General features: G+C 45.0%; 2 protein-coding genes across 2 annotated transcripts in view; one reads left to right on the top strand and one right to left on the bottom strand.

Moving 5' to 3' along the window:
• POLR2C (RNA polymerase II subunit C) overlaps positions 1 to 688 on the bottom strand; it is an 89,736-nt gene extending 89,048 nt beyond the window's left edge. The window contains exon 1 of the mRNA XM_078668773.1: positions 503 to 688. Within this exon, the coding sequence (XP_078524899.1) occupies positions 503 to 588 (86 nt within the window). The 5' untranslated portion in view covers positions 589 to 688. The remainder of the gene's footprint in view (positions 1 to 502) is intronic.
• Positions 689 to 1,163: 475 nt separating this feature from the next.
• On the top strand, positions 1,164 to 5,302 carry CEBPZ (CCAAT enhancer binding protein zeta). The gene has a single exon (XM_078670905.1). It carries the CDS (start codon positions 1,404 to 1,406, stop codon positions 4,761 to 4,763), a length of 3,360 nt encoding a protein of 1,119 aa, XP_078527031.1. The 5' UTR covers positions 1,164 to 1,403; the 3' UTR covers positions 4,764 to 5,302.
• Positions 5,303 to 18,259: the final 12,957 nt, after the last annotated feature.

Here is an 18,259-nt window from a genome sequence, read left to right as displayed (position 1 = left end):
GTTTCAAAGACACTAACAAAAGCAAAGCTAAAAAGCCACCTAATTACAAACAAAATTGCTTTAACTTAAACGAGGGCGAGACCTAATGCATTTTCGATGCTTGTTTTTTACGACCCCAATGCTTAAAAAATACTCCATGTTCTTGCTTTATCCCGTTTCATTCCAACCTACATAATTCCACTCAACATCACATAACTGCAATACACACAATATGATTCAACATCATGGTACATTATTCCACTCCACGCCACTCCACACAATGCACTTCACGTAAATTCACACAAGCAACATAATTACATTCCACATAATTCCCTTCTGCCCCATGCCACATACTTACATTACACATGTTTCAACTAAACACAGCAGGCATCAACTCTGCATCAAAAGAGCTGTAAAATCCTCGTACAAAGAGCAGGTTGGAAAAGGTGAGCCTGGGTGAATTTGGATAAGCATACCGAGAAACATGAGTTTGAAAAGCAGGAATAAAAAGGTAGCCACTTACGCAAGATCAGTGTTCTCCACAATGAACTTAACGTTCTCGTCGGTCAGCTCTGTGATGCGCACCGTGGGCTGGTTGGCGTAAGGCATGGCTGAACATCAAGGCTCCGCCACTCGCTTGGACAACACTGTACACTACAGACTGAGTCCAGACCGGAAGCAAAGAACCGTGACCCGGAAACAGTACCCAACGAGAGAAATGTAGTGCGTCCAAGAACACCCATCGCCATAAAAAGACACAGGTCCTGCCATAACGTTCTATTAAATACCTTAATGAAAGTTTATAATTGATTATGTGTTGATACAAACAGTCCTCCGCGTCGTCAAAGAATGTGCCTCAATTAGGTTGTGCTTAGAGCCTACATTCAACGCATGACTGTTTTGCTTTAATCTCATTTTTAGGGCATGACTATCAGTGAATGCGCATCGTGACTCTGCTGTGGGAGTGCTATTGCGAATCCTCTCGTACCCTGTTTAAAAATTAAATAGTAGTGAATAATATATTTAACAGTTCATGTCCAATATGGCCGCTAGCCTTTCATATATTAGTCCATTAACTGCGCTCGCCCATTATTCCTTTCCGTCCATAAAGGTGTGGAATCCTAATACAGATCGCCTTCGAGCAAGGCTCGTTATGAGGTTAGGTGAAACGTCATTTGATTGAGAAAGCCGGTTGATTCAATCGAGTTTTCAGACACACTGTGATGTTTTGCCTGACCTCCTAATGGCCGGCACTGTGACACCCTCTGTGCTTTCGGCGCAGGTTCTGTCGCAGAGTTCAACACGTTCTGTCTTTCCGCTCAGTCCCAGCAACTCGTGGCTGTTCACCTGTAGAACAGTTCCGCTCGTTGCCTTTACTCACAGAAAGTTCATCGCAGTCGCTTCGTTCTGACAGCCGCTGCACTATGGGTCCTTTGGGCAAGGCTCGCCGCCAGCCCGCGACCAAAGCCTCTAAAGGTTCGAACATGTTTTCAGACGAAGAGCAGCCAGGAGAAGGGGACATGGAAGAAGGAGACGGAGGCAACCAGGGTCAGGACTCCAAGGAGGGGGCCCAAGCTGAGGACGGCTTCTCTCTGGAGGAGGTGCTTCGGCTTGGGGGTACCAAGCAGGATTTCATCATGCTGGCCGGGCTCGGGGACCCAGATGAGTTGGTATACGGGGGCAAGAAGGGTGCAATCGATGATTTGAAGCCTGGCGAGCTGGAGGCTTTTATCCGCGGACTGGGCGTTGATCGCTTTCCAGAGAGTTGTCGCTTGCAAGTGGTCGAGAGCTCTGGAGAAGTGGGCAGCCAAGTTGCCACTGAACAGAATCAAGTGGTGTCCATCAAAAAGAAAGGGAGAGAGTCTGCTGAAGCAAGCAACAAGGCATCCTCTGGGAACACGAAACCTGTAGATGCCCCTGACCAAAAAAATAAAAGTCCTAACCTCGTCAGTAAAGGCGCCCCTGGCATCGTGGGAGGAGACACCCCCTTTCCAAAGCCCAAGACTCCTGGCCAGATGGCGGAACAAGCCAACTTAAATGAGAAGACATCGAATCAAGTCAAAAAGAACTTTAAGCAGCAGCCGCTCCAGCTGAACGAAGTCTCCAGTACCAGTGAAGCAGCAAAGAGAACTGCCAGGCAAGATCCTTTCCAGTTCAACCCTCGGCCCATCCTGCTGGTGAAGCCAGGAGGCAAATGGTATGACATGGAGTATGCAAAGGAAATAACTTCTCAGCCACAGGACACTGTTCAGCTCTCCAACTACAAGACTCTTGCCCAAAAACTATACGAGCATGAAGCAGACTTGTACAGGAGCAAGAAGGACCCGCAAAAAGGGTCTGGTTATGCTTGGATGAAAACTGTAGTTTCCTCAGGTACATTGGCTGACAGAATGGCGGCCATGACACTCCTCATCCAGGATGCTGCAGTCCACACCTTGACATTCATTGAGACACTGGTGAACCTGATAAAAAAGAAAAGCAGTAGGCGACAGTGTCTCATGGCCTTGGATACCTTTAAGGAACTATTGCTTTCTGACCTCCTGCCAGACCATCGAAAGCTTGTGTCTTTCTCCCAGCATCCTTTTGACAAGCTGGAAAAGATGTCCAGTGGCAACCGAGATGCCAGAGACAGGCGACTGATCCTGTGGTATTTTGAGCATCAGCTAAAGTGCCAGGTTGCAGAGTTTGTGCATGCGTTGGAGACCTTGAGCCATGATACTTTGCTAGCCACAAAGACACGTGCACTTGCAGTGGCTCATGAACTGCTTTGTACAAAGCCGGAAGAAGAGAAAGCTCTGTTGGTCCAGCTTGTAAATAAACTGGGGGATCCCCTATTTAGAGTAGCCACCAAAGCTACATATCTCCTGGAAATGTTGGTTCAGAAGCATCCAAACATGAAAGGTGTTGTCTGCTACGAAGTAGAAAGACTTCTGTATCGTCCAAACATCAGCCAAAAAGCACAATATTATGGGATTTGCTTTTTAAATCAAACTATTCTAAGCCACGATGAAAGAGATCTGGCTAATAATCTGATTACAGTGTATTTTTGCTTCTTTCGAAGTTGTGTAAAGAAAAAAGACATGGAGTCTAAAATGTTACGAGCTTTGTTAAGTGGGGTCAACAGGGCTTTCCCATATGCCAACATTGGTAGTGAAAAGGTGACAGAGCAACTAAATACCTTGTTTAAAATGGTGCACAACGTCAACTTTAACACCAGCGTCCAGATCTTTATGTTGCTTTTCCAAGTAATGGACTCTCAGCAGACTGTGTCACATCGTTATTATGCAGCACTGTACAAAAAGCTACTCGATCCAGACCTGGCACACTGCTCCAAACAGTCCATGTTCCTCAACCTTGTCTACAAATCGATGAAAGCGGATGTCGAGTTAAGACGGGTGAAGGCCTTCATGAAGCGACTGCTGCAAGTTACCTGTGGAAGCATGGCACCTTTTATTTGTGGAGCTTTGTATCTTGTATCTGAAATTTTACGTCTCAAACCATCTTTACGTGCTTTGCTGCAGGAACAAGGTGAGTCTGATGAGGAGGAACATTTTGAAGACCTTGAAGATGATGATAATGAAACCGTTCATGACCAAGAAATGAAACAAAAAAAAGAAACCAAAAGAGATTCAGTACACGCAGGAGGTTCTACCACAGCAACGTCATGGGTACATCTTCAGACTCTAAAAGGTGGGAAAAGTTCAAGTGTTTATGATCCTTTGAACAGAAATCCTTTGTTTTGTGGTGCAGACCGCACAAGTCTTTGGGAGCTCAGAAAGCTTTCAGAACACTTTCACCCATCCGTAGCCCATTTTGCAAAAACAATTTTAGAGGGAAATAGCATCCAGTACACCGGAGATCCGTTGCAGGATTTTACCTTGATGAGGTTCTTGGATCGCTTTGTGTACCGGAACCCCAAACAGCAAAAGACAAATGAGAACCGGCCTGGTGCAGCAATGCGGCCCAAGAAGAAAGTTTACATGAACAGTTTGCACACTCATGCAGTTAATAGCAAGCAGTTCCTTGACCGAGAAGAAAGCCAGATACCTGTGGAGGAAGTGTTCTTCCACAGGTTTTATAGAAAAGTTGCAAGTGAGAAAAAGAAACCACGACTTGATGAGGATGATATCGAAGATGTAGATGATGATGAGTTTGAGAAGGTGCTGGATTCATTTGAAGGGGATGCTTTTGAAGTTAGCATAAGTGACAACCTTGACTTTGCGAGTAATGTCAACAAGAATCCCAAAGGGAGAAAGAAGCGTGGAGGGGATGCTGGATCCAGTTCGGACTCTGACTTTGGAGACGATGAGGAGGGAGACTTGGATGATGAAGTTATCTCCTTGGGTAGCATGGACAATGAGGATTTTGGAGAAGAAGTCGGAGAGGAGGCAGGTGCATTTGTAGATATAGGAGACGATGATGAGGAGTCTGATGTAGTTGATACGCCATCCCAGGTTTGCAAGGTAGGAAGTAAGGCTGGTAAGAGAAAGAAAACGGAGAGTGTACCAGTAGTATCTTCAAAGCACAGAAAGAAAGGGTTCAAAGGTGAGTCCATGTTGTCTGCAGCTGCTGAAGAGTTTGGCTCCCTCTTGGATGAAAATTCAGGAGCAAAGTTTGACAATATTGGTATGAATGCAATGGCGAACAAAGAAAATGCAAGCATGAAACAGCTTAAATGGGAGGCAGAGCGGGACAGCTGGCTAAACAAGAAGAACTTCAGATCGAAAGGGAAAAAGTTCAGTCAAAGAAAACCTCCTAGAAAATTTCCAGGGAAAAGGAAATAAGTGAACTATCCATTCTTCAACAGTTTCTTTTTTTTCTTGCCATAGCATATACCTTTTTCTGCACTACGTAATACTATTTTTCAGTATGTAGAAAGGGGTCAACTGTATGGAGGTGTTTGGATCATCATGCTATAGCAGTTCATTGCATTCACAGCAATGGGGGGGGGAGGATGGTCAGTGTCCATGGGGAAACCTTATAATGTGTACAAGTGTTGTATGCTTCATGCATGCTCGCTCAGTCAGCGACAAGGCATGTTAACCATGTGATGTTAGGAATTCCACCCGGGATTCCTAGAGCATTTGAACAGCTGGCAGATGGTGCAGCATGCAGCAAGGATTGTGGGTACCCAGTCTTGAGAATAAATATCCTAGAAGAAGCAATGCACACACACATTTATTGACATATCAAGGCATTATATATGTTAATCACTGTCTTATTTGGTGACCATTTAATATGTTATTGTGTCACTCTGGCTGCTGGAGATCATATTTCAGTGAATTAAAAAATATGGACTTTGCCATGCTGGCTGCTACATTTAGATATTGTTGTGGAGGCTCGTTTCTTACTGTTTGCTAGCAGTAGAGTATGAAAGTTCATATGTTATGTTTGTAGGCGAGAACACAGCAGATTTTGTTGGAGCCTTCTGTCCAACCGTCTGGAAATTGCTACCTACGTTCTTATCCCGATTCTACACATCGTGCTGTCTAAATGAGAACCGCAGTTTTTTTATAGTTGACATGCAAAGGTGGGGGACAAAGCTGCTCCTCCGCATCAGGAATACTATCATTTTTGAGAATTTGCAACACCCTGGGTCCTGAAGTGAAGCAGGTGATAAGAAAATAACGGTGAATGAATGATCTGTAATACTACAAAAGTGCCCCTTAAGAGAATTTTTGCCAGTGTACTTTTTTAAAATATTTTGTTTATTCGTCTTTTACGTTTTGTGTATTCTCAGCTATTGTGCATTATTTATTTCACATCTTTCGTTACATTGCAGGAATTTAGCTTGTTTTGGTACTCTTGTACTGGTCAGCATAGATAATTGCTAATTAGGCAAAGTTTGTTGCTTAACAAAACCAGCTTTAGAAAAGCCATTTGTCACCTTTTCTACTTGGTGCAGATCCGTTTGCTTTGACAGTGTGTCTAATTTGCACCAGATGTTGCTGTTCATACACCTACACGATTGGCAGCCATCTTGTAATGGAGTTTTAAAAAAAAAACCACTCCATTACAAGACGGCTGTTGCAAATATGAGTAAATGTATATCAGTTATTTTGGAATAACTTTTCATTGTTCATTCCTGTGAAGCAATTTAATGTGCTTTGGCAGAGGTTTTAGTAAAAGGGTGCCAGACAGCGGGCAAAGGCATGTGGAGGAGGAGCGGGGCTCAAGAACAGTGGAGAGATTACCACAAAAGACTACTTAAAGCCTCAAGTAACTGTCCATGAAATACAATGGCTTTAAGAGCAGGCCCGAAGCTGATGGCGGTTTCTAAACCAGCAGTGGCAAAGCCAATCAGTCTTGCCTATACAACAAGAGCTATTGACATTTTGACATGTTGTACACCAGTGTGTCTGCATTTCAGCATGGCTACAAATTGATTGTGTGGAGTGTTCTAGAGTGTGGGAGACTGGATTTGTTGAAGTGGTGTCAGAGTGAAATAGGGGGAGTGGAGTCTAGTGGTAGAGTTTCATAGAGTGTAGTGTCATAGGTTGGAGTGCAGTCGAGTGGAGTGGGTTGCAGTGGATTGAGGTAGTGGGGTGGATTGAAATGGGGTGAGGTGGATTCGATTGGTTTGATGTGGATTGGATTAGAGTAGGTTGGTTTGGAGTGGGTGAATTAGACTGGAGGGAGTGGATTGGAGTGGGGTGGACTGAACTGTGGTGGAGTGGATTGGAGCAGAGTGGGGTGGACAGAACTGCGGATGGGCTGGGGTAAATTGGATTGGGGTGGGGTGGACTGGAATGTGGTGAATTAGATTGGGTTGAATTTGTAGTGGAGTAGATTGGATTGAAACAGGGTGGATTGGACTAGAGGGAGGTGGATTGGATTTGGAGTGGGGTGTGGTAGATTGCAGTGGGACAGATTGGATTTGACTGGATTCGGGTGGATTGGATTGCTGTGGGGTGGACTAGATAGCAGTGGGGTAGATTGGATTGGGGAGAGGTGGATTGGAGTGGGGCGTATTGTTTTGGAGTGGGGCAGACAAGAGTGGTGCTCTTTGGAGTGGGCCAGATTGTTTTGGACTGGAGCTGAGTGGAGTAAGGCGATTGTTTTCGATTAGAGTGGGACAGATTGTTTTCAATTGGAGTGGGGCATATTGGTTTGGATTGGTGTAGGGCAGATTGTTTTCGATTGGAATGGGGCACATTGGAGTGGAGCAGATTTGTTTAGATTGGGGTGGGGACAGATTGTTTTGGATTGGATTGAGGTGAATCTGCTTGGTGTGGGGCCGTTTGGAGTGGTGCATATTGCTTTGGATTAGACTGGGGAAGAGTGTGTTGGAGTGGGATGGATTGGAGTAAATTGGATTGGCGTGGGGTGAATTGGGATGGAGCGGCTGGTTTGGAGTGGGGTGAAATAGGGTAAGGCAGATTGTTTTGGATTGGAGTAGGACATATTGTTTTGGGATTCAGTAGAGCAGATTGTTTTGGACGGGTTGTAGGGCGAATAGGAGTGGGGCAGGCTGTAGTGGAGTGGAGTGGGGCAGACTGGAGTGTGGTGGACTGAAGTGGATTGGATAGAGTGGGGCAGATTGGTGTGGGGTGGAATGGCATGGACTGGAGTGGGCAGATTGGAGTAGAGTGTACTGCATGTTTTGGGTTAATGCGGCATTTCAGAAATGATACACAAGAAATAGTTACTTTGCCATTAGATAATCCTCATCTTTTGAAAACGGCGACCTTGAAAAAAAAACAAAAGAAAGCATGAGTGCAAAGTGAGAAAAGAAAACTTGGCAAAATAAAAGAAACCTAACTATAGAAAATAAATGTTTGCTATTTTTTTTGTCCAGCTGGGCACATTTTTCCAGTCACACGCCTTCTGTTTGCAGGGCGCTAAAAGTTAAACAGAACAATATAGTACCTCGATCCCGCCATGAGCAGCGGAGGAACACTGATTAAGTTGAATCATTCAGTGTTTGGTCCCTGCTACACAGAGAGGAATGGACATGTTAGGCCTGCCTTGTCGAATTGCAATGCTGTAAAGAAGAGTGCCACGCAAGTCAACACATGGTAAGAAACAGGCTGGCTCTAAGCCTTTTTATGTATACAACAGTGTCTCGCAAGCAAGATGCATGTGCTAGCGCAGGCTCGACTCCAAAACCAAGGTGACCCAAGATACAACTGTGCATGAGATCACTCACTGCCAAAATCTGGCACACTAACCACTTATGGCACTGCTCCACCTGTCCCGATTGTCAGCTGTAATTGTAACTGCATCATTTTAAACTTTATTGCCTTTCACATTAAAATTCAGGTTCACTTTTTTTTACCCATGCACACAAACCCATTAAAAGCAGTTTATCAATCCCAGTAAACTAATTTAAATATTTAAGTACTAGTACCTCAAAATGTATCTAAACAATACTAAAAGATACTTTTACTACAGAAAGCAATCTCAAAAAAACACAGTTGACCTCATGAGGTTGCACCCTCAGAGTTCAATCCTGAGAACACCCAGTAGATTTCCTTTCGCATGGTAGGGGTGAATCCTGACAACACTAAATAGATTTCCCTTAGAAGTAATGCAACCACACACAGACCAGTTTACCATTTACAGCAGGTAAAACGAAAAGGTGGTGCCCCATGAATCTCTACTAGACTTACCCAGGTGAAGTTTCTGTTTGGAACGTAAAAGCTATACAATAATATCCGTGAGATCATCAGGGTTTTTTGAGTGGGTTCTCTTCAACCTTTCTTTCAATACCGCTCACACAAAAATGAGCAGGGGCATAATAGGATGAGCACCAGTAAAGTAAATACAAAACATGCGACAAGCCAAGCTCAAATTTAAGCATACGCTTATACGCCCTAGCCTGTACTATCATCAAAGCGGTTTACATGTGTCGAAGGGTCTCGGTGAGGATCCTGAAAGGAAAACTCTAGAACCTGAAGTTATTGCCTGAGGGGCAGCAGTACTGCTTCATTTTTAAATAAATAAGTGCCAGAGCCCTTGCCAGGAGGCCACTGCAGCTTGCATCATCCATTGCCCTGCCAATGACAGTGCCTACACAACTACTAACCATCACGCTCCTACAAGTGTGCCAATTCAGATTATTACAGATCCTCAAAGCCAAAAGAATGGGTTAGGTGGCAGGAATTTGACGGTTAAAATATATATTGTATTATTAAACAACTATTGTGCTAATTGAAAATTAGACAAACAGTACCACCATGTGGCAGACTGTCATAAGTGCCGGTGTTGACAACTAAATGCCGGTGCCGAGCACCAGAAACCATCTGCTCAAATTAAGCACTGGCAGGGAATTGAGACTTGTGTGCTTCTCTGGCACACTCTGTAGTACATACAGATGGTGGGAGAGTGCTCTGTCACCCCAACATGGATGTTACACAATTTTGTTTTAGAAAGAGCATCTTTCAGAATTTAATTAAACTGCAAAGGTACGTCTTAAAATTTATTGTGGACACCCTTGTGGTCAAGGTACTAAGTGGGAAATGATGAATTCGCCAGGTGTCTACATTTGTGTTGTCTGGTTGAGTGGTGTAGGAAGCTGGCTCTTTATATGGTATACCAAAAAGAGATATACTGTGCAAAGAGTCCAGATATTCCCTTATGAGTTGACAGGGGCTGGCTCTAGCAATCTAAGGTGCTCATCTAGGGGGAAGTGGGGTCGAGCAGCCTTAGGCTTATCAAAGAGGAGTGTTAGACATCTGCAAATGCACACAAAATTCAATAAATGATGCACACAATTCAATAAGGAGATCCATGCCAAATTATAAAAATAACATGTATCTTTATATTTAGGCACCAGAATCTATATGATCAGGTAAGTACGTTTTTCAAGAGAAATAACTTGTGCGTTTGAAAAGTTGACACTTTCTGCATCTTTCGGAGGTTGCAATGTTATCCCATGGGAGAAAAGCCAAATCCGGCATACACGTTCTTTGCATCGACTTACGAGACCCACCACCTTGGCTTCAGGTGAGTATCAGGCAAGGTCCAAGGCAGCACTAGCAGGTCACCTCCAGGGGCGCTAGGGCGGCCGGGTGCAGTGGTGCAAAACAGCGCCAGGTTCCCAATGCAAATCAGTGGGGATCGGTCTTCATAAACAGAGGCTGCAGGGTCAGACTGGGAGGCCAGTCAGGCTGAACCAATGGGGGATCAGGCCTCACAATGCTCAAGGAAGGGAGTACACCTTTGGTCCTCTTCTCCAGGGGCGATGGGTGCAGAAGTGTCCTAAGGCATTGGGTTTTCTTCACTGGGAGCGTTTGGGGTTGAAGGGGTCTGCAAGGAAAGGCTGCAATCAGCAATGAGAAGTCCATAGCGGAGAAACCTGAGGTGGGCATCAAGTCTGAGGACCACGTTGGGACCGTTGGCCCACTTCGGCTCGGGTGATGTGGTGCTTTTCGGCGTCAATTTTTCACAGTCTTGGAGCGTCACAGCTCAGTCTTTGTTACCTACAGGATGCAGGGGAACCGCTCCGTTGCTCCACAGGAGTGCCTGAGTCTTTGGAGAAGCGCTGGCAGTCCTCACAGGCTTTGGAGGATCAGCTGCTTGTAGGGCAAGACGACTTTGGCGCAATCGTCCAGAATAGGTGAACAGGCCGGCAGGGCTGGTGCCAAGTCAGTTGCTTCTTCTATAGTACTTGCTTTCGAGGCTTTTCTACCCTTCTTTTAGCTGGCAGGATCTTGTTCTCTGGTGCCAGGTGCTCCCCTAGATACTGAATTTAGGGGTGCTACAGGAATGTAGAGTAGTAGCCAATTGGCCACCTGCCTGTGGGGTCACTAGCCCCCCCCCTATATGACTAATTCCTAAGTTTGCCATCACCAAGATGGCTAATTTTGAAATGTTGCCTCCACTTCAGTTAGCCCATCTTAGAGGTGGCTCTAGCCTGAGGGTGGACACGCCTATCTGACTAGCTAATTTTCCCACCTGTCCAGGTGCCAAAGGACTCTGGACAAAGGGGGTTGGCTTCCTCTCCTGTGAGAGAAACCAGATTTGCATACCAAAGGCAGTGGGCTCTTTGAAGCTCCCCTGCCTTGGAGTGCTAATCTGCAGGTCATCCTGTAGGAGGGTGTGAAAACCCTCTGCTCAAGCAGGCTTGGTCTTTGGCCCCCTAAGAACAAAAGCCCTCACCCTTGGGGGTCAGAAACTCATCTCTGGTGAAGGATGGCGTAAATCAGTCAGTCAGCACACCTGTAGCTGGTAGCATTTCAGGGGGCACCTTATGCCCTCTGTGCACAAGTATTAATACATCTGACACTGGCATCAGTGGGGTTTATTAATAAGAGATGTTTGATACCAAACATCCCTATTTTCAGTTAAGCCATCATGTATTTGGGCAACTCAGTTTCACCAGTGTCCAGTACATGCATTAAAATTACCTCCCTGATCGCTTGTACTGGCGGTAATGGAACTGACCAGCCCCATGGCATATCTGCTCATGCAGTTAAGCCCTCACATGTAGTATAGTGCACCCCGCCTTAGGGCGGTATGGCCTACTGTAGGGGTGACTTATACTTAGGGCTCCAGGTTTCATGGCATTTATTTTTTTAACATTTCCGTCTGTATTTATCCATATTTATTTTTCTCCTTTTATCTGTATATATCTGTATTTATTTTTGTCGCAAGCAAAAAAAGACGTTGCAGCTAGTATTTTTCCACATTTATTTAAATAGACAGTGCGCACAGTTGTTATAGGTTTAGCTATATGTATATATGCGCCAAATATGTTTCATGCAACATCCACACAAAAAACTTTTCTGTTAGATCAAAACAGGAACTCACATATGAGAAATGGGAGTGGTGTCACATAGATTACTTGCAGTAATATTAGTGGTCTCTGCTGTGTTAAAATATTGAAAACACTGTCACTATCCATGATTATTAACGGTAAACACATTTAGAATTTAGACAAGTGCATCTGTGCACTTTCAGTGACCTGGCCAAAGACGGCAGCAAGCTCTCAATTCAGAAAAAAATTACAGGCCTTTGCATTAGTCCTTCCAGGCTCTATTTCCCTCACATTTCTGAAGCATGAAGCCTAAAATATCCTACAACACCCACATGAGCTGGCAGATTTTGATTCACACTTTTTAAACTAAGTCCTTCTCTAATGCAAAACACTTTTTTCATAAGTTAAACAGTCTCTGCTTTGAAGACATTGGGCATGTATCACTTCCCTTATTTTACTTTGTACTGCCTAGTAGCATTTGAACAATTTACTGTAATTCCACACAGTGTACCTGCAGCCACAGTTCTTTGTTGCACAGTGAAGAAACACAACGATTTAACTTCAAAAGGGGCTTACAGATATGCCCTGGCTGTCTCTCAGGAATTTTGTTTCTTCATGCTGCACCAAGACAGAGAGGAAAGTTTCAATTTAAGGCCTGAAAATATCTGAAAGCGAAAGAGACCTAATTTTCCTAATGTGTTTATACAGCCGGTCTTTCTGACCTTTTTGGGGTCACACATTTCTATCTGCGCCAAGTACTCGTGCTACTAACAGCGTCCCTGCTTCCTCTAATTTGAACACCTGTAGTGGTGCAAACAGTGCAATACAAGTCCACCCCCACCCTTTCACTTACCTGTGACCTAAATCTGACTGGGGTGCAGGCTCAGCGCCGGAGCTCCGGAGACGTCGAAGGAACAGCTGAAGGAATTTCCCGTGCCTACCAGAGATTAATGGCCCAGCAGGTGCTAATGTGGGCAGGCATACACCACAATCAGGAAGAGGGGCGTGGCAGGCAACCCTAGCTGGAGCACAGATTGCAAAAAAAATTCTTGGAATCAGTGAATCCGATTTGGTTGTATTTTTCCGCTTCTATTTATAAATACAGACGGAAGAAAAATATTTTTCCGTCTGTATTTATATGTAAAAATCTGTTTAAAGCTGAAAACCAGGAGCCTTACTTTTACTGCATGCAGTGTAAGCAGGAATGGCATACAGGCTGTGCCATGTCGCATTTTCACTTTTGTCTGCTCCAAAACACACAGGCTGCAGAGGCAGTTTGCATGAGCTTGTTGAGGGGGCTACAATTCGTGCAGCAACCCTTGGGGAGCCTGTTTAGTACCTCGTGCCCTAGGTACCAGGGGTACCGTTTACTAGGGGTTTACAGAGGGTACTAAAGGTTTTGCCAATTGGGTAAGCAATTGCAGTTTTGGGAAAAAGATCTGTCACTGGGGACCCAGTACACATCCAGTCGAACTCGCATCAAATACCATGCAAAAAAGTGGGAGTGACCATGTCATTTTCCTACATAACCCTCCCACACAATGGACTCCTACCCCTTCACAAACCTGTAGTACCCAGTCAAACCAAGTAATGCCCTTACTTGAGTCTGGTTGGTTGGAGCTACCCATGCCACATTTGTCTGGATCTTGGGTTTTAAGAGTTGAACTTGGCCGCCAACTACAAGGTGGCCAAAGTATACCACAGAGCCCTGCACTATCTGACCCTTGCTTACCTATGATGGTGAGGCCTGCATTTTGCAGTGCCTCAAGACTTTCTCAAGGTGGATCAGGTGACCCTGCCAAGTGCAGCCATAGACCGCAATATCATCAAGATATGCTGCACTAAAAGCCTCCAACCCAGCAAGGACTTTGTTCCCCAACCTTTGGAAGGTAGAAGGGGCATTCTTTAGTCCATAGGGCATAACAGTGATCTGGTAATGCCCATCTGGGATTGAGAACGCAGATTCCTTTTTTGCTCCTGGAGTCAGACCAATCTGCCAGTACCCTGATGTAAAATTTAAAGTACTGAAAAATTTGGCTGCCCCTAACCTGTCGATTCATTTATCAGCCCTAGGAATTTGGTGTGCATCTGTCTTGGTTACTGCATTGAGGCCCCTACAGTACACACAAAATCTCAGCACTGTTATACCACCCTTGGTGTGAGGTTTGTCAACTAAGGTAACTGGGCTGGCCCAGTGGCACCTCAAGGATTGTATGACTCCAAATTCCAGCATCTTGCTTACTTCAGCTTTGATGCCCTCTTTGACTTGGTCAGACTGCATCTAGATTTTATTTTTGATAACTAGGATGTCTCCAGTGTCCACATCATGGGAATACCAGCTGGTCTGACCAGGGATCAATGAGAAGAATACTGTTGCAGGGCTTGCCTGCAGTAAGCCGAAAAGCTGATGAAAATACAACTCATTTCACTGACCTGTCTTTAGGGTTGTGAGAGAAGGGGTCAGGGACAAGTTCACTCTTCCTCCTGATCCTCATCGGTGACCATCAGCATGGCCACATCAGCCCTGTCATGATACGGTTAAAGGCGGTTCACATGGATGACCATTTTGGGCTTCCTACAAGTGCCAAGGTCCACCAGATAGGTGACCTCCCCTTTTCTGTCAAGGATGGGGTAGAGTCTACTTCATTTGTCTTGGCGGGTCCTAGGAGGCACAGGCTCCAAAATCCACACCTTATTCCTTGGTTGTTAGTTCACCAATGCACCCTTTTGATTATACCAGAGCTTCTGGAGCTCTTGGCTGACCTCATGGTTTTTGGATTTTTTTTCCATGTGCCATTCTGGAACGAAGGCTGAGTACATAGACCACTATGTCTTGTTTAGGCTCTTTGAGAAGTCTCTCCCAGCCTTCTTTCACTAGACACAATGGTCCCTTTACAGGAAGGCCATACAAAATTTCAACTACTTGGCACTTTTAACTAACCCACAAGGTTTAATGCCAGCTAGGACAAATGTAGTTGTATTTTTACCCTTGATGAGTTTTGTATTAGTTTTAATCAAAATTGTCAAAGATCCATGGTCTATACTGGAATAGTATATGCTGAATGGCTGGAGATGTACTGTAATGTATCACTTTGTGGTTATTTTAATTAATCAGACAATAAAGTTGTATTCATTCAAAGAGGGAAGTACCTACTCCCTTCTGTGATACTTCTCTGTAGGCAAAAAGCAGGCATGGCAGTAAGAAATCCCATCTCCTTAGTTTTTCAGGGAGTCCACCAATCGTACCTTTCGTGTTATTTTTTGCATCTCTCAACTAAACCTTTTGTTTGGGGGTGATATGGGGTGGTAAACTTGTATGCCACCCCACATTCAGCCCACATATGTTTTTTGGTGTCCAGACATGAAGTTTGTACTTCTGTCTGACACTACCTCCTTAGGAACACCCACTCTGGTAACGATACCAATAAGGGCCCTAGCTACTGCAGTAGTAGTCCTGAGGAGTATTGCTTCATGGTACCTGGTGGCATTATCCACCACTACCAGTATAAATCTGTTCCCTGATGCTGTTGGAGTGTCTAGGGGGCCAACAATGTCAACTCGCACCATTTCGAAAGGGAACCCCAACCACTGTAAGTGGAATTAAGGGGGGCTTTGGGTGGCCACCTGCTTTGCCACTGGCTTGGCAGGAGGCATAGGACTTCAAAAACTCCTTCTGGGACATACCTTGCCAGTAGAAGTGGGTAACTAACCTACTCCACGTTTTGGCCTGGCCAAGATGACCAGTTAGTGGGATGTCATGAACCAAGGTGACACCATGTTTGGGGTCGCTGGCCTCAGTGTAAAGGAGATAGGGTCTGTGGGAGCCATTGACCTCTCTCTTTTTCTGATCAGCAGCATGAGGTCTCAGGATTTCAAGCGTGAGCCAGGTCCTCTGTCCCTGATACAGCTCTTTCCTAGAGGGTCCCACTGAACCTATGAGCTCTGCAGTGTACCGCCCTAGTTCCTGGGGTTCAGTTCCCTCTGGGGCTGACAGGTCTTCTCCCATAGGAGAGGGGACCTGAGCTTGTGGCTGATTTTAAGCTGGTTTCCCAGGCTTCCTGACATTTCTCTTAGAAGGGTGGAGCATTATTCCAGGCTCCAACTCTTCTTTTTCACCCTGGGCTTTGCTTGTGCTTTGTTTTGACACACACCCATTCAGGTATACCCAGCATAGCGACAGGGGTCTTTCTTTCAACCTCAGCCCATGCTGAGGACTCCAGATTATTGCCTAGCAGACAGGAATTGCAGAGTATATCACCACCTTCTTTTGGCCAATAACCCCTCCCCATTCTAAGGAGACCATTGCCATGGGATGGACGTTAGCCTGATTATCAGCATTCAGGACTGTGAATGACTCACCAGTCAGGTATTGTCTTGGGGTTACCAGTTTTTCAGCCACCATGGTGACTGAAAAACTTGCAGCTGGATCTCTCAGGGCTACAATTCTGATGCCATTTATAGGAGGCTGTTTGTATTTTTCCATGTTAGTGGGCCAGACAGCCAGGGCAGCTACCTCCACCCCACCCTCTGAGACTACTGCTCTCTGACATGGTCAGGACTCCCATGGGATCCCATCTGGAGACTTACCACTGCGTTTACTGCCAGTGCACTAGGGGACTCTTTTTAGTTGGGACAGCTAGGGTGTTGGACTTGGCCCTTTTGGCAGGTTCACCCCTGAACTTTTTGATTTGAACTCTGACATTATGATAGTGATTTCTGGCTTCTGCGTACTTTAGCACTGTGGCCCAGTGTAAAGTGCGTGCGCTCTCTGAGTGCGTGTGGTGAGATTGGCCTGCCCTCCCCTAGGAGTGCATGGGGAATATGTGTGTCCATGGTAGTTCCTGATGTGTGGGGAGTGCAGGGGCGAGTTTGGTATGTGCGTACTCGTGAGATTAAATGCTGCGCGATGATGTGCGCAGATCTATTGCGTCTAGTGGAGAAGTGCCACTTTTAGAAGTTTGCGAAAAACAAGGAGATAGGTCCCGGGACACAGGGTCAGCTGGACCATAGAATAATTTCAATAAAAAAGAGATGCCGGCCCTGCAATTTTTAATGGCTACTTGATTCAAGCAACAAACCAAATCTTTGTTTTGATTTGTATGGTCTGATTTATTTAAACCATTTACTTTTTTATATAACAACAACAACAACAGTGGAGTTATTTTATACCTCTTTATACCTCTTTGTAGGAGTAAAAAGACGTAACCACCGCCGGCTGGCGGTTGGGAGTAGATTGTTGACCAGCTCATTACTGATTGGAACTGATACCAAGTAAAGGCACAGACCATCGATTTTAAGGTAATTTCCAAGAGTGTTCAGTGGCACTACAGGCATGGGCTGACCCAACCATTACAATATCTTAATTGAGATTGTCATAATTTTTTAGAAAACACTCAACACCAACTGAAAAAGAATTCTTGAATATTCGGAAACTCGCTGCCAACCCGAAAATAAAGGTACATATATTTTCGAAAAAGTTTTGGTAGAGGGCAATTTACATAGGGGATGAAAATGAGGAACATAATATCTCACTCATTTTCTTTGTACATAATTTTCAGACGATTAGAACGAGAAAGCCCTGATGAGAACTTGTCAAATGACAAAGCAAGTTCGAAACGCGTCGGCAAAAGCAGGAAGGATTTAACTGATCTGTGTATTAACCAGACCATTGAGAAATTTGTATTCGTTACAATTTATTTGTCTCTTTTTCCTTACTGCGAACTGCTTTACTTTCAAAATTTAGTTTTGCAAACATCATATAAAGACTAACGCTTCTCGTATTACTGTATTTACATTTTTATGTACACTGAATGATCGTATGTTACTTTGTTACATGTTTGAATGACTCACCAGTCAGGTATTGTCTTGGGGTTACCAGTTTTTCAGCCACCATGGTGACTGAAAAACTTGCAGCTGGATCTCTCAGGGCTACAATTCTGATGCCATTTATAGGAGGCTGTTTTATTTTTCCATGTTAGTGGGCCAGACAGCCAGGGCAGCTACCTCCACCCCACCCTCTGAGACTACTGCTCTCTGACATGGTCAGGACTCCCATGGGATCCCATCTGGAGACTTACCACTGCGTTTACTGCCAGTGCACTAGGGGACTCTTTTTTAGTTGGGACAGCTAGGGTGTTGGACTTGGCCCTTTTGGCAGGTTCACCCCTGAACTTTTTGATTTGAACTCTGACATTATGATAGTGATTTCTGGCTTCTGCGTACTTTAGCACTGTGGCCCAGTGTAAAGTGCGTGCGCTCTCTGAGTGCGTGTGGTGAGATTGGCCTGCCCTCCCCTAGGAGTGCATGGGGAATATGTGTGTCCATGGTAGTTCCTGATGTGTGGGGAGTGCAGGGGCGAGTTTGGTATGTGCGTACTCGTGAGATTAAATGCTGCGCGATGATGTGCGCAGATCTATTGCGTCTAGTGGAGAAGTGCCACTTTTAGAAGTTTGCGAAAAACAAGGAGATAGGTCCCGGGACACAGGGTCAGCTGGACCATAGAATAATTTCAATAAAAAAGAGATGCCGGCCCTGCAATTTTTAATGGCTACTTGATTCAAGCAACAAACCAAATCTTTG

Source organism: Lissotriton helveticus, chromosome 12, assembly GCF_964261635.1.
Source record: "Lissotriton helveticus chromosome 12, aLisHel1.1, whole genome shotgun sequence".
Classification (NCBI taxonomy): Eukaryota; Metazoa; Chordata; class Amphibia; order Caudata; family Salamandridae; genus Lissotriton; species Lissotriton helveticus.
The sequence above is the reverse complement of the archived record's forward strand: the minus strand, read 5'-3'. Positions and strand labels throughout refer to the sequence as shown.

What these genes read in the sequence shown, in the direction of transcription:
- CEBPZ (XM_078670905.1), top strand. Translation starts at nt 1,404, where the DNA reads ATGGGTCCTTTGGGCAAGGCTCGCCGCCAGCCCGCGACCAAAGCCTCT.